This window comes from Parasteatoda tepidariorum, chromosome 7 (assembly GCF_982258835.1).
Source record: "Parasteatoda tepidariorum strain Cologne lab strain chromosome 7, Ptep-v5.0, whole genome shotgun sequence".
NCBI lineage: Eukaryota > Metazoa > Arthropoda > Arachnida > Araneae > Theridiidae > Parasteatoda > Parasteatoda tepidariorum.
The window spans coordinates 59,378,580-59,394,655 of NC_141761.1; the positions used below are offsets into that span (position 1 = coordinate 59,378,580).

Consider the following 16,076-nt stretch of genomic DNA (forward strand, 5'->3'; position numbering starts at 1 on the left):
TTCAAGTCCAATCAAAACTTGATTAACACCTAGGCCTAATAGGTTTTGACCTAGTGCCGATGATTTTTAAGGGGTCACAAAAATTTGTAGAAACTTTACTCTTCACTAATTTCTTTTAAATCTGTTATTTTTTTCTTAATTTAAAAAATATTAAAAATCATTAGATAAAAAAAAATGCGTTATTTATTTGTTTATTTATTTATTTATGTTCATTAGTTAGTTTATTTCAAATTATTTAATTACGGGTTCGGAAAATTAGGTGGGCCTAGGGACATATTTGTCTTGATCGTTCCATGCCGTACTCCAAATCACTAGAGTTATACCTGAAGTTTGTAAATGAAACACGTTTAAAAAATAATGATTCTTATTTTCATTTTATGTCATTAAATTTATTAAAAAAAATTATAATAATTTGTCCAGGCCACCATGACAGCTCAGGACTGAATTACTCCCCATTGTTTAATGCAGGCAGGATGTACTTACCATAGAATTGAAATACTGGGGAATACTAGTTGGAATACTATCTCAACTCTATAGTATTTACATGTCATGTTTAGGATTTGAATATGGAGCCTGAACAATAATTATAATATAACGAAATAAAAATAATCAAATTGTATGAATCAATTCAATTTCTATGAAAATATGATACATAAATTACGCAGACTTATGTTTTAAAGAATTTAATTTAGTTATAAAAATAAATTTTTATCTCAAATTTCGCACTTGTTTAAAAATTGTTGACAAAACATAGTTTTAACTTTTGTGAAGAAATACAACTGAACGTGTTAATAAAAAAAAAAAATTACTTGGTGAAAATGCTATTTATAGGTTTCTCTTATTTCTAAATAATATATTTTTAAACTACGCATATTTCTGAATTTTGTTTTATTATTTTGAAAAAAATTGCGAATAATCGAACCGAATTTTTCTATACTTTTTTCAAACGAACACGAATTGACCGTATTGTCCTTCATTTGTATAATTTAAAATTCTCATAAATTTTAATGTATCGATAGTTTTTCATTTCAGTTATTTAAAATAAGAGATGTCTCGTTGCAGAAGTTATATTTTATTATGTTTATTTTCAATGGAAAGTTTTTTTTTATTCTTTACGCTATCCCTCGTTATACTGTCAATGAGATGACACTGATTTGTAAAATTTGTATTTATTTGCTTTTTCAGAGATCCTTCTTCAAAAATCAAATCCAAGAACAGCAGGTGGCGCCATCTATTGAACATAACATTTTTCTTCCACATGACTTCAACATATCTCCTGTAAAAACAATTCGAATCAAGAAAGGATCAGATGTTTTTGGTAGGCAAAATATTGCAACGTAATCTTTATATAATAATATCTGGATGTAATATTTCTGTTATATTCTGCACTTAATGTTTTTAAAATAAGTTCAATACGTATTGTAGAGAATTTTTCCGTGTTCAAGCTTACAGGGGCGGATCCAAAAATTTTTCCTGGGGGGGGGTCATAGACTCAGATCCCCCCCCCCACAATTAATTTTTTATATATATATATATTTTTTTTTAAATATTTTTTTTGAAAAAAAAAACTGGGGTTTTTAATGCTAGTCTTCTCATTTATTTTTCTTATAATAAACAATAGAACAATACATAAATAATTCAAGTCTTCAAAATCTTTAAATAATAAATGTAATGCGTTTTTTAGAAACTTTGGCAAATTGTGCAATCTTTGGTTAAACCTGTTGAAGCGCGCTTGGAGCTTAATGTTTACATTGAAACTATGACGAATTTCGTTTTAATCTTTTGGATTATGATTCTTTAAACAGTGAAGAACATAATTAGATTTGGAACAAAATAGATTTTTCCGACCTACCTAGGTGTATATGCCCCCTTAAATAATTTTTAAAATATTTTATTTCTTTTGTAAACTATTAAAAAAAAATTTTTTTTTTCAATTTGGGAGGGGAGGGGATGACTCCTATGACCCCCCCCCCGCTGGATCCGCCCAAGCTAGCATTAAAAAAATTGTGGGAGGGGGGTTAGCCTCTCAGACTACGAACGAAAAGGGAAAAAATACTATGCTATTTTACCATATTTTGCAATATTATTATAATATTAATAATTATAATATATTTCTCTTTTATTTTAAATTTATTTTTCGTATTAGAAATTTGAACATCTAGTTTTTGATTTTATTACATATATATGTATTTATTTTTAATAAATGTAAAAAGAGATAGTAGTATCCACAATTTTTAGGGATCCGCAAAAAAAAAATTTATCGAAATAAATTTTTTAAAAAATTATTTTTTTCAATAATAAAAATTCTAAAATCTTACTCTTATTCAGTTCATACAAATTCTTCATTTTAGCATATTCCTGCATTTTATAAGCTATATTTAAAAAAGTTTATAAAGGAAACTCGAAATAGTTGTTGAAATGTTAAATCATTGCTATAAGACTTTGCTTATATCGAGACATCAGCTATTGGAGAACTTTATAATTTATTCAGTTTTCAAATGGTTTATTTTATTTTTTAATGATATTTATTAATGTAGCTTCTGTGCTAGACGTAAGACATTTTAAGCGTATTTTTTATTAAATGGCGGCATATTTTATGAAAAATTGTAGTGCAATCAAGGTTTAATTTTTAATGTTGTTGTTGTCGTTGACCATTAAGGCAGAGGAGGTGGGATTGATCTGAGATGTTGTATTTGCGTAAAGGAGGAAGAGCGTATGTTCAACTACATGATGTAAAACAGAGGTGACAAACTCGCGGCCATAGGTGAACATTTTTGTAGCCCAGTCAATTTATCCGAAGCAAAGTAAAAATAATTTGGAAATGTGAATTAGAAACGGAACCAGCATATAAAATTATAATATACTTTATTTATAAACTATACGGATTATTTTAAATTGTACGCTCAAAAATGTAAAATTCTAATTGGCTGAAATGGAGACCGTTTCAAATTGAGCTATCAATTAGATAGTACATATTCAGGTTTATCCTACTACAGCGAGTTCAGTTGGTTATCTTGACCCAAGGTTCTCAAACAATTCTGGGATTCGAAAGAAGAAATATGTAAATTTTTACATACTAAAAATCAAGATACGAGCTTGTTCTCCGATTAAATATAGTTGCAAGATTTATCTTTTATGGTTCATATAACCCAACACTTATCCGATTTAAATTTATTGTTACAAGGCAAGGATCAGATCATTGCAAACATGTTTGACATGATTAAAGTATTCAAATATAAACTATTTCTTTGGGAAAGGCAACTGAAAAATGAAGATTTAACGTACTTCCCAACGTGCAACAAGAACAAATCTAGTTTAGATGATACTGCATTGTAACAAAAGTAAGCAGAAAATCTTCGAACAGATTTTGAAACAAGGTTTAAAGATTTTAATTCTTTGGAAGACAAATTTTGTTTGTTTTCTTCGAATTTTTCAATAAATATAGACTCAGTACCCAGTTATATGCAAATGGAAGTGATTGAGATTCAGTACGACTTAAATTTTAAGACAAAATTCATTGAAGTGGATGTCCTTGGATTTTACGAATATCAACCGCAAGGTTTGAAAATACTCGAAAATTCGCATATGAAATTATTTAGTATTATAGAATTATTTTAATTAAGTACTTATCAGTGAGAGCAATTATTTTCTGTTAAGAATGGAAATAAATCTCCTGCCCAAAACCGTATTAATAACGCTCACGTTGGGTGAATTTTGAAAGTTGTCTCGGCCAATAAAATCTCTCCCCAAAATAGTAAAGATAGTAGCAGAGAAGAGATGTCAAGTATCAGGACGTAAACAATAATTTAATTTTATATATGTTTATTACAATGTACTATTCAAAATTAAAATATTTATTTCTATGAACATTGATTTTTTTGCGGCTCTTCTAAAGTTAAGCATTGTTCATTTGGCCCAAGTCAGCTTTTGAGTTTGACACCCCTGATGTGAAACATTTACTGTATAATATAGTGACTGAGTTGCCAAGAAAATATACATGGGGCCAGGCCCCTCTTCCCCACTGGGCACTATGGGCACGTGCCCAGGGCCCCGCGATCGAATGGGGCCCCCTAGTTCCTGCCAGATTACCAAATGATAACCGATACATTATTACCGAAAAACATTAATTTTGAAAAATCTGATGATAATGACTTACTACAATACCTACGCTTATTATATTAGCTTTAGTTTGCCGCATGCGGATAGCTATACCTTGTACAACATAGCTTGAACTTTTTGACAGATGGGTCAGTGATGGGAAACAGAAAATATCTATTGGTGTAAAAAATGTGTTGGCTAAATATGTGGCTGTATGTATGTTTTAAACTATTCAAAATAAATAAATTCATTCGTCAATCAATTTTATTGCACTAGACATAAAAACATTGGGTAGGTAAGAAACCATTGTTTTCAGTTTTTCTATTTAAATTTTACCTCGAAGCAATAAAAACCACTTAAGACTTTCGGAAAATGCTTGAGTCCTTAACAGGTACTTTTATGTTGTGTGTCTATTCTTATGATTATTATCAATTTTTAATATTATTAAAATAAGAAGATATTGTTCGTCGTTGCAAAGTTATATCGATTTCAGATTTGACATCTGTCAAAAAGAAAGATCAAACAAATAAATAAACAGGGTATAATACTCCACTCTCTCTCAAAAATGAGTTTTTCCGATATTAGTATGTTTAGGTTAATTTAAATACCTATATGTAAGTATAAGAATACAATTTAAAAAAAAATTATTAAATTAAAAAAAGAATTATTTGATGCGGTGTGGTTTATGTCTTAAAGAAACCTATTCGAACGTCATTCGTAATACCAAAGACAAAAAAGGGGAATTCCCGATTCCCGATCGTCGTTCCGATCGATATTTTTCGGGCTCTACCCACAGATGAAATATGTTAACAGAACATTTAGGTTCAAAAAAAGTTGTTAAGAGTCTTTCACAAACCAGATGGTCAGCCCGAGCTGATGCAGTAAGTGCTTTGCATGGGGGTTATAAAAGAATATTAGAAGCTTTAATCACCATCGCAAACGATACTGAACAGGCACGAGAAACAAGAGACGAAGCCCTTAGTCTGTCTAGAAAAATGGGAAATCTAGAATTTATTATACTGACGGAAATCTGGAGCACTATATTGGAAAGAATAGACAAAACAAGTAATTATCTTCAGAAAGAAACAATAACACTGGACGTTGCAACCAATTTGTTGACTTTACTTTATGATTTTATTACTAACCTCAGGGATAAATTTGATAACTTCGAATCATCTGCCAAAGAAAATGACCCAGAATCTGACTACAAGGATCTATCTCAAAGAACAAGACGTAGAAGCTCACGGCAGAGTTTTTTTGATGGCTCTGCGCCATCAGTCCAATTGAATGGAAAAGAGCGATTCAACGTAGAAACCTTTCTCCCAATAATCGATACCTTGAGTGTTCATCTAAAACAGCGACAAAGTTCATATGAGATCGTCAGTCAACGTTTTAGTTTATTTTTTCACTTAAAAACTCTGAATTCCGAAGAGATACGACAAGGATGCAAAGAATTTTCTCAAATCTATCACGAAGATGTAAATGAAAAAGAGTTAGAAATAGAATGTCAACATTTAAAAGAATACTTAATAAATGTTCAGAGTGAAAATGAAGCATCTAACAGTGTACAGGAAGTATATAATCTATTAAAGCAAAACAAAATTGAAGACACATTTCCTAACGTAGAAATTGCATTGAGAATATTTTTAAGCATGATGGTAACTAACTGCAGCGGAGAACGCTCCTTCTCCAAATTGAAACGAATAAAAAATGAATTAAGAAGTACAATGCTTCAAGAGAGATTAAATAGTTTGTCGCTGATGTCCATAGAATGTGATATTCTCAATACCATAGATTTTGAAGAAGTGATTAACGATTTTGCTCATCTTAAATCTAGAAGGGTACCTTTGCAATCAACATAGAATTAATCTAAGGATTTTAAGTTAAGCGAGTTACTTTTGTAGATTATTTTTTATATTTCCTATTTTTTTATAGCTAGTAACTAAATAAAAATAAATTTAGAACCTTGTTTGTCTTTCTTTATCTATTGTAACTAAATAGTGTTTTCTCAAGGTCATAGGGGCCCCATGATCCTAATGTGCCCAGGGCCTCAAATAGTTTAAAGACGGCCCTGCATGGGGCTCAAAGTTAATAAAACGATCAGAACCAATACATTTATTTCCTCTAAAAAGTTATACTTCAACAGGACCTTTTAGCGGTTACTACGGTTATGTGAGCTATCGTAAATCTGACATTTTATTTTAAATACATTTTATAGGTTTGAGCGTCAGCCTCGTGGATTCTGTGGGTGTCATGGTCACATCCGTTACGCCTGGCAGCGCCACTGATCAGGATGGCCGACTGAAATCGGGAGATATATTGGCTTCCATAAATGGCTGTTCCTTACTCGATGCCGAAGCTCGAAGAGTCGGAGAAGTTCTAAGAAATGTCGACAAATCAACATCTGATGTTATGTAATTATTCTAATTATTTTTTTTACTGCACTGATAGTATTAAAAATTTTGAGACACATAAATTGATTTAAAAAATTGAGCGATTTTTAAAATTTTAATTATCTTTGATTATTCTTTTAAATCTAGTTGAACGTAAATATTATTAATTATCTTATATTATTCCAGGTAACTCCGATGGGAGGAGGTAGGGCGCGTATCAATAATACTAAAGCTGACCTTTTTTGTTGTACCTTTCCTTAAACAACTACTACTGATATCTCTCTGAAATTTTTTGGAGATATTTGAGATTATATTAGCTGTATGCTGTGATAATGTTTTAGCGTTAACAGGAATACTTTTTGAGTTATGAAAGATTTTTGAAGAAACGTTTTAACAAATCAAAAGTTCTCAATTCATAATTATTTTTTTTTAAATTTCTGTCTAAGATATGTTTTAAACGTTATCACAGTGCAAACATGTATATGTAAATATTATGTTTAAAAAGAAACTGAAGCAATATCTTGTTTAGATGCTAAAAAAAGTTACATCGGAAAAAGTCAGTTTTAACATTATTGGTATGTGCCCTACCAACTCCCCTTAATATTACAAGACAGAAACATGATAACAGGATTTACACACTTTTCATTGAACCTGATTACTTCGCATCAAATTTGAAACCAAAATCTGTGATAATAGCTACATTTTTGCCCTCCAAATGAAGGCAGCATTCTGGCACCTGTCAGAACATAACTTTCCACACTTTATAATTTCAATAAATGCTATAATTGTTTTTTTTGGAACAAATATAGAATTTTTTAATCTCTTACAATGTAAGATAAAATTGCTATTCAGTTATTCTGTTTGAAAACATCCACTTGAGCATAAACGTTTCTTTTTTCTGTTCGTAGACGGGGTAGAACACTACCTTAAAAAAAATAATGGTAATAATTAAACTTAGAGCAACACCTAAGTGCTTAAAACCGTTTAATATTAAATTATCACGATCAAAACTTACGACACGAACTTAAAATCACGAATTATCTTAGATTTAGTGTCTTCCTCTTGTTTAAAACATAACTCACGTTTTTATTCGTTATCTGATAATATTTTCTTTTTCTGCAATAATTTATGCAAATCTGTCGTATTCTTGAAATGCAATTAACAAATTGCTAATATTTTATAGTGGCTTTGGTTTATAGCATTGTCAGTAATAGCGTTGCTTTTGTGATGCATATTTTTTTTAATGAAGTTATGGTTGAAGTTTGTTAAATGTATTTACATAATTTTTTTACAATGTTATTTTTCAGAGTTCAATATATACCAGCTGATCCCCCAGAAAGTTCTCCTAATGCATCTTCAGATACTTACTCTTTGTTGACAAGGTATATATGTATATATTGTTTTCTTTCAAAACGAACTTTGTTTACCACCCTTGTTTCTAATAATTAAAAACCACAAATTTTGTCTAACTTCATCCTTTAATCTTATTTTAAAGGAACATCAAAAAATCTGACGAAGAAGAAGAGGAATTTTACGATGTGCCTGAAACAGAACCGCCTGATCCTTTCACGAATCCTCCACCTTCCTATTCTTCTTTAGTGTCCGAAGTTCAGAGCTTACTTCTACAACGAACTGAAACATCCCCATCCTTACAAAAACAATTCCTAAAGAGGAGCAGTCCGGTGCCCACTGCAGCACGTCCAGTGTCCGAAACTAAAATCTCTCCAATCCAACTTCCTCAGAAACCTAATGCTATAATAGCTGCTAAGCCTACTGCCGGCTTGTCCACGTCTTCTGAGACAGTTTCTGTTGTTTCTTCTAAAGAACCGGATGCTAGGAATATAGTAAGCCAAGTAAAGCCTACAGTGCCTTTCAAGCCTATCAGGGCATCTTTGTCTCCTAAAGATATCCTGCCCGCCAAAGGTATAACATAAAGATTTTTTACATAACATAAAGTCTTAAAGCCAGAAAAGAGTTTTTTTCTTTCTAGATTTGATTTCGAAAATTAAAATGGCAGGTTTATTTAAAATTGAAGCAAGTTAAAGTTTAATAAAGAAAGAAGAATCCGGTGTAAAATTTTATATCAGATATCTATATTAGTTGACATTAGATCTAGAAATCTCTATTAGATATTAGAATGTAGATATTAAAATTAGATATTAGAATGTTGATTTCAATATTGCTTGAAATATAAGGCTTAGGTCAAATTACTTTATCTTATAGGGCAAAATTAGGAACATTTGCTTCTGGCCAGTTGTAGCATTTTTAACTGTGGCCACTTTTTAAAACAACTCAAAATTTTAAACGAATGAAAAAAACTATTTATATTATTTAATGTAAGGCTTTTTTTTTTTTTTTTTTTTTTTTTTTTTTTTGAGGAATTTTTCTAAATATGCTTTTATTTCTAAAATGATGAAAATTTTATGAAGCAAGTGTGAAATAAAGTAATTTTCTGAATATTATGAAATATTAAAAAACATAATTTTATATAAAATATAGGTGAATTTTTTTATGAAAAAAGATGCAATTGGATGGTGACGTAAAAGCAAATTTTTAATCATTGTTATGTTTAACCGTCCTAGACGTCCAAATTAGCATGACCAACGGTATGTCACCCATTGTGGTGGTCCTGAAAGAGTGGATACCACCTCTGGAGAACGCACTAGGTCTGCTCATCGGCAAGACCGATTGTGCAGCTCATTGGAAATAAAATTTTAAAAAATGTTTAACCGCTTGTGACCATTAATTTTGCCCCCATACTTTATCAACCGGGGATAATCGGGTTCTTGGACTCATTGATCTAGAATTTAATGCAGCTCAATATCATTAAATTATTTTTAAATCAACTCTTTATGTTTTCTGTTGTGATTTTTTTTCCCTAGCCAAATCCAAGTCGTCGACAATCGAGAGTCTGATGGCAGAAACTAATGCAGCCAATATAGCCCGTCAGTGGGGAGAAGAGCGAAATGTAGAATTGATACGAGATGCAGTGAAAGGTTTAGGAATCAGCATTATATCTGGCAAAGTAGATACCGTCCATGGAGGTATTTTTATAAAGAATGTTTTGCCGGATAGTCCTGCTGGGTGGAATGGTACCCTAAGGAGGGGCGATCGAATACTGGAGGTTCGTGTTTACATAGTTCATTTTTTTATAAATAGAATTGATTTTTATAATTGAAATTTAGAAATAAATTAATACTATGAAATACTCTTTTATGATGCTGTACTATTTTCTACATTATTATATTTTTTTAATTAAAATATTGAAAATTATTTTTTATTCAAATAATTTTAAAATGATATCGAACAATTAAAACTGATAATTAGTTACTCGACGAAAAGAAAAGCGATTAAGCCTAACCATGTGATTTAAATCAGATTTAATTGAATACCTGTAAACGACGTCACGCGTATGTGTCGAACCTGATTGGTCTGAATCGACAAACGATATGTCTTTTGCAGGTATCCAATTGATTTTAAATATCGTCGGATTTTGTCATTTAACTCAATTGAGTCTATACTCGTATGGGATTTATATGTATTATACATGCATGCATGGGACTTATGTGTATTATATACACATGCATGGAACATGCATGCATGGGACACGCTTATACCGTGCGTGCAAACATGAAACATACATACATTGTACAGTGCGCAAAATAAAAAAGATATCACCCTGAATTTTAAATACTCTAATTCAGAGAAAGTACGTTTTAGTGCCTGGTTTCGTAACTTAAAATATAAAAAACGCACTAAATAATGCACTAAATAATTAGCATATTTGAAGTCACTTCCTTGCACCATTAAGATTGAGTCTTTAGAACGTGATGATTCGATCATTAGATCAAAAGGTATACCGGGTAGGCCATTTTTTTATTTTGCGCAATGTCTATACAATTTAGTTGCATTCATACGTACATGTACGTTTTATGTAAATACGTATAAAATGTATCATTATACAATTGTCTGTACTTGTGCATACATATATATCACAGGCTATTGCAAATCGTTATAGGTAAGCGGTATAGATATTAGAAATGCTGGTCATTCCAAAGCCGTGGAAGTGATAAAAAATGCTCCCAATCCTGTGAATTTCCTTATACAGAGCTTAGTGCCTATGGTAAGAATGAGCACAAAAGCTATATATGATTATTATTATTATCTTTTAATGATTGTTTTGATGTATCTATTCTAAATTGTACATTTAGTTTCCATACATGTTTTATGTACTTTGTATCGTTTTCTATGATAAATATATTTTTATCATAGAAACGTCATAATAATAAAATAAAACAACATATCAAACCAATTTCTTTTCATTTTTATTAATATTTTTTTTTCCTTTTTTTTTCTTCCCCATATTAAACTCTTGTTTTCATTTGTAAGGAAATTTTGTTTCATAAAAATGCCATGTCAGCTGCCTTTTCGTTTTTTAAACAAAAATGTTTCTAGTTAAATGAAATGTATAGAAATGTTTTATAATACTTTTTTATAATATTGTCAAATGTTTCATTCGCTACGAATTTTGCGTACATTCTACTAATTTTAAACTAACCTAAACAATCTGGAAAATCGTTTGAAATTATTGAAAAGTTTATTTTTCAAACTTATAAATACACACTTATTTTCTGTTAATTCTTTAATTATAAACAAATTTTTTTATTATTGATTTAGCAATTTAGAGGTAACTGATTATTTTTGTCACCTTATTTGGAATATATTTTTTATGTGGTGTGATTAGATTTCAAGCAATCTTTCCAATAATTTTATAAATTCTTTTTTTTATCTCTATCTGGTTTAATAAATTGTTATTTCACCACTCGGAATTTTAGCGTATAAAACAAAAATTAAGTGTTTATTTTGTTGGGTAATGTTACTACGTAAAGCTATTTTTGACAATAAGAAAAATATTAATATTGATTATTACTTCACTGTAATATTCAGCGTTTATATCTTGTTAAACAATTTTATTTAAATTTTTTAGATTAAGACTCGATTTTTTGTAGACTATAAATATTAAAGAACAGCAACGTTTAAAGCATGGCGTTCGTATTTTGTTGCTCTCGAGCAGCGGCACACACTAGTATAAAAATGAATATATATTTTTTTCTAAAAGCATAGCAAAATTCAACTATATATTAGGCACAATAATATCCTAAAAAAGGGTTCACGATAATAAAGAAACAAGAGTGGCCGAAATCATTGCTTACAACAGTTTTTGGCGTACCAATATCGGAAGATTTCGGAGTTGTAGCCGAGAAGTACCCTACAGTGACGAAGATGAAGATGACCCCCCCTAATCATCAACGCGTTCTGGCCCACAGCATTGGCAAAGTTTAGGTCATGCGTGAAAACGGAAATCACTACCCCAAAATCCGAGGCAGACCCGTGAATTCGAAGCCTTATCTATAACACCAATTTTGGCGGTCAATCCAATCCGAGTTGCCAGCTTCGTTTAGTTTCGATTTCTAATAAACAAAACAAGAGTTATCGTTGTGAGGCACTCTCTCTCTCTGTCTCTCTCTCTCTCTATCTATTTATCTATATCTCTATCTATCTATATCTCTATCTATATATCTATCCAACAATCTATGTATCTGTTTTTTTTTTAAAAAAGTAGTATTTAATTCATTTCTCTTGTTTCATTTTTAAAACAGCACTATTATTAACCGTATAACCTTTTGATTAGTTTTCAAGATTTTTCTCCCCTCTGCCCAATTATGGAGGAAAAAATATTCTAATTTTAATTTTTTTTCTCGTAATTTTTTACAGAATTGAAATATTTTGTATTTAAAAAATACTTCATTGTGATTAATTTGAAAATGTTGCTATCCTTGAACGTCATCAAATAGTCTTAACATCTTCAAATATTAAACGTTTTCAGAACAAAAATTGGACACATTCAAATCATCAAAATTATTATGCAGAGTTGAATACGTTGTATCAAGCAACCTATTTTTATAATTGTAATCAATGTAAGCATACTATAATTACTTTCGAGAAATTTATCAACAAAATTTGGAATTTATTCACGATTTGCGACCAGAAATCTTACTCTTTCGTAAATACTCGAGAGTGCTGTTGATTCCAGACGAGGAGATGAGAAAAGGAACTAAACTTTACCTTAGGCATAAGTTGCCATTCGAAAATTATAAAAACACATTAGAAAAATTTCACGTGATTTAAGCGAACCAATCCCCGCCGTTATTAAAGGGAGGGGCAAACAGAGGTGCAAAAAATGCCAGTTTTGTGTGAGGTGGTGATTACGGTAAACGTCGCACTAGAGCAGAACGATGGGCTACTGGCGACGGTCTGAGAAACATCCCTGAGGATGATTCGAAGACATGCCATAACAGTTTTGATCCTCTACAGTGGGGAGCTTATTTGTGAGGTCACTTGCTGAATTTTGATATAGATCTGAAAGGGAGGGGTTTTTTCTTCAACTCTTTGTACCTATGGTACTGCTCAGTGACCGAACTTTGACTTAAAATCCCACAGTGACTTAAGATTCCACATATTTTAAGAACACGTATATCGCATGTACTCGGTGGGTGCGTGCTTAAAGGAGTCAGGGATCGAACCTTGGCTCCTGTGACCGGAGTCTGATTCTCTAACCACTGGGCTACCACGGCTCTGTTGATTACAGAAGTCGGCAAAAAGCTGTACAAATACCAATTCGGTAAAAATGCTGTTGTTGTGGCTTATCCTCCAATTATCTGGCGAAGTCAGACAAGATTCATTAGTCTGTTAACCCTCACAAAATCGAGAACCAGAAGGGGAGAAGCGTATAAGTCCGCCCTGGAAAGACCCAGGCAGTCCAGGATGTGTTCTGCAAAGACCTGCTGAGCTTGGCATTTAAAGCAGACCACAAAGATCCTCCTGCCCTCAAAGAACAAGAGACTCTTTGTGTGTCCACTTGTCAAATGTCGTTTGTGAGGATCTGTCAAAGTTAAGAACAAATGAAGAGCTCTTTACCTGCGTACTAGAGTATTGGCAAAGAGGGATCTTTCGCTCCTTTGAAATTTCTGATTTAACCTTAGATTGATGCTCTGAGGGCTGAAGAGGAAGGTGCAGAGTGACTACAATCCTCCTTGGCTAAGCAATCCGCTTGTTTATTGCCATAGATGTCGACGTGGGATGGAATTCACTTAAAATGAACATCGTGGAGCTTTGAAATAAGTTTAGGAAGGATGGAAAGGATAGTTTTATCTTCCACTATAATCTAATTGTTAAGGTGTTGAAGGGAGCGGAGACTATCCAAAAGAATCAAGATATCTCTGAAGTCGCGTTCGTTGAGAATAGCTTCAAGACATTGTTCGATTGCAATAAGTTCGCTTTTAAATACTGAAATAAAATCAGGGTTACGGATGCAGGTGGAGAATTTTTGCCCTAGTTTCTCAATGTAGATGCATCTTCCAGCGTTGTCCGCCTGTTTACTGCCATCCGTAAATATTTTTATAGTGTTATCGAGGATATCATTAATAACTTCCAATTCCAACTACCTTAGATGAGCTGGAATAAGGTCCTTCGTAGTGACCGCAGCCGAAAAGTTGAAATGGAAATGAACTCTGAAGAGTCTCTCTGAGGGACTCAGACAGAATTTTAAAAAGCGTGTGTTCCTGGTAAACAAGCGATATTCTGGTAAACATGCGAGATCTTCAATTTTCTAATGTTTCATCTGAATCTCATAATTTCTTGTTTTCTGGCAGAAATTTTGAACATTTGTGGCGATGGTGATCTGGAAGTTGCAGTCTGAGAAACAAGGATAGGAATAAAAAATCTTTCACTTTTTCAGAAATGAAGGACGAATCGAACCTTTTTTCTTTGACGGATGTTATATTTGAAACTTCATCTTTAAGCCAAGTTATTCGAGGCAAAGTCTTTTATGAAAAAAAATCTCAGGGCATTTTTCAAGCAGTGTGAGCCATAATGCGTATATGACTAAATCTTTAGTATACGTATATATTCTTTTTTCTCATTATTCTGCTTACAATTCCAAAACTACTAAAATTTTATAACGAGAATCTGACAATTGAATGCGGATTTAATATGAACATAATTTATAGAAATAATTACCTTAAACTGTTCTCAAATTCAATTTTACCATCCTTTTTTTTTTCTGTGATCGTTTTCTTCAATTTAAAAAAGACAAAACTACTCCGGTTGACAAATAGGCCAGTACTTTTTCCAAATCAATGTCGGAGACAGTAGAAAACTATGAATTAATTGCGCACTTATAATAAGATATTCCTAATCGTGAAGCACTGCTTTTTGGGTTACATCACAATTAGAGAAATACAGATGAGATACGTAACAGTAACACTAGTGAAATTGAAGTGAATTTAGTGAATTGAATATTTAGACTATAACAATATTTAATAACAATTACTTATTTTTTATAATAAATGATAATAAAAACCATGAATAAAATAATTTGGTCACCAGAACAAGGAAATTTTAGTAGTCAGAGCCCAGGCTACTCAAAGTTAGTTTTATAGTAATGATATTAAGAAATTTTATGATTTATCCATTGGAATTTATATTCTTTAGAAACGGGCTTCTGAACCCTGAGATGTTCTAGTGATTTTAATTTGTTTTGCACAAGGCTACTTTTACATCTTGTTTTTAAGGCTATTTTTTATTTTAAAAATAACATCTAAAACGTTATAGAAATCATATAATAAAAATTAAATAACTCCTTTCAGTCTAGAAAAAGTGATGTGGAAACACCACCCATTTCAAGTGCTGCATCAGAAGTTCCAAATGATAACACCAAAGACAATCCACTTAAAAATGACACATCGGACATCAAAGTAGCATCTATACCAAAAGTAAGCACATTTTTAAAATTTACTTACATGAAATTTCTTAATGCCTCTATCTTCTTTTAAACAAATAAAATTTTAAATTTTGAAATGAAAATTCGGCTGTCAGCATGAACTTTTCTTTTTCAGTAGGGGAGAGTGGGGTCAATTGTAACAGGGTACGATTGTAACAGAGTAAAAATTTCGAGTGTCGGGTTCTAGATTTGGTTCCTAGGTGGCGCACAAGGTGTATTTAATAAATCTACATGTACACCCCTGCTGGCAACAATTTTTATGTACTTTTGAAAGAGTTACAACACAAAAGATATTTTTACGCTACGTAAGTACTTTTTTTGGTATTAGAATATTATATTGTAACAAAGTAATTTTGTTTAAGCAAATAAAAATTATCAACCGAATATGTAAGTGGACACCTTAATTAACATTTCAAAAAAATAAAATATTAGTTTTGTTAATTAACTAGCATTGTTTTTAACAAATGAAGCTGAAATAGCGTCTTGGGGACGATTGTAACAATAAGTAAAGGGACGATTGTAACAGCTGAAAATAAAATTCATAATTACAATTACAATTGTTTAACCCCTTAGGTCCCATTTCTTATGTTTACAAACCATTACTTAACTCTTTAAGAACCACCAATAGTTTCCTATATCATTTATATTATGTTGCATGTGCATTATTTTATTTGTCGCCTTTTCACAGCATAAATTAAAATTTTTAACCCCTTAAAGTTAAAAGTTTAACCCTTTAGGTCTCT

At 31.5% G+C, this 16,076-nt stretch overlaps 1 protein-coding gene across 8 annotated transcripts in view; it reads left to right on the forward strand.

Annotated features, from left to right (window-relative positions):
* Window positions 1-16,076, forward strand: part of LOC107448785 (multiple PDZ domain protein) — a 684,699-nt gene that overhangs the window by 472,447 nt on the left and 196,176 nt on the right. For all 8 annotated transcript variants that reach the window (XM_071183400.2, XM_071183406.2, XM_071183404.2 and 5 more), the window contains 7 exons: window positions 1,186-1,318; window positions 6,317-6,512; window positions 7,799-7,873; window positions 7,987-8,414; window positions 9,374-9,615; window positions 10,510-10,614; window positions 15,200-15,325. In XM_071183400.2, the coding sequence (XP_071039501.2) occupies window positions 1,186-1,318; window positions 6,317-6,512; window positions 7,799-7,873; window positions 7,987-8,414; window positions 9,374-9,615; window positions 10,510-10,614; window positions 15,200-15,325 (1,305 nt within the window). The remainder of the gene's footprint in view (window positions 1-1,185; window positions 1,319-6,316; window positions 6,513-7,798; window positions 7,874-7,986; window positions 8,415-9,373; window positions 9,616-10,509; window positions 10,615-15,199; window positions 15,326-16,076) is intronic.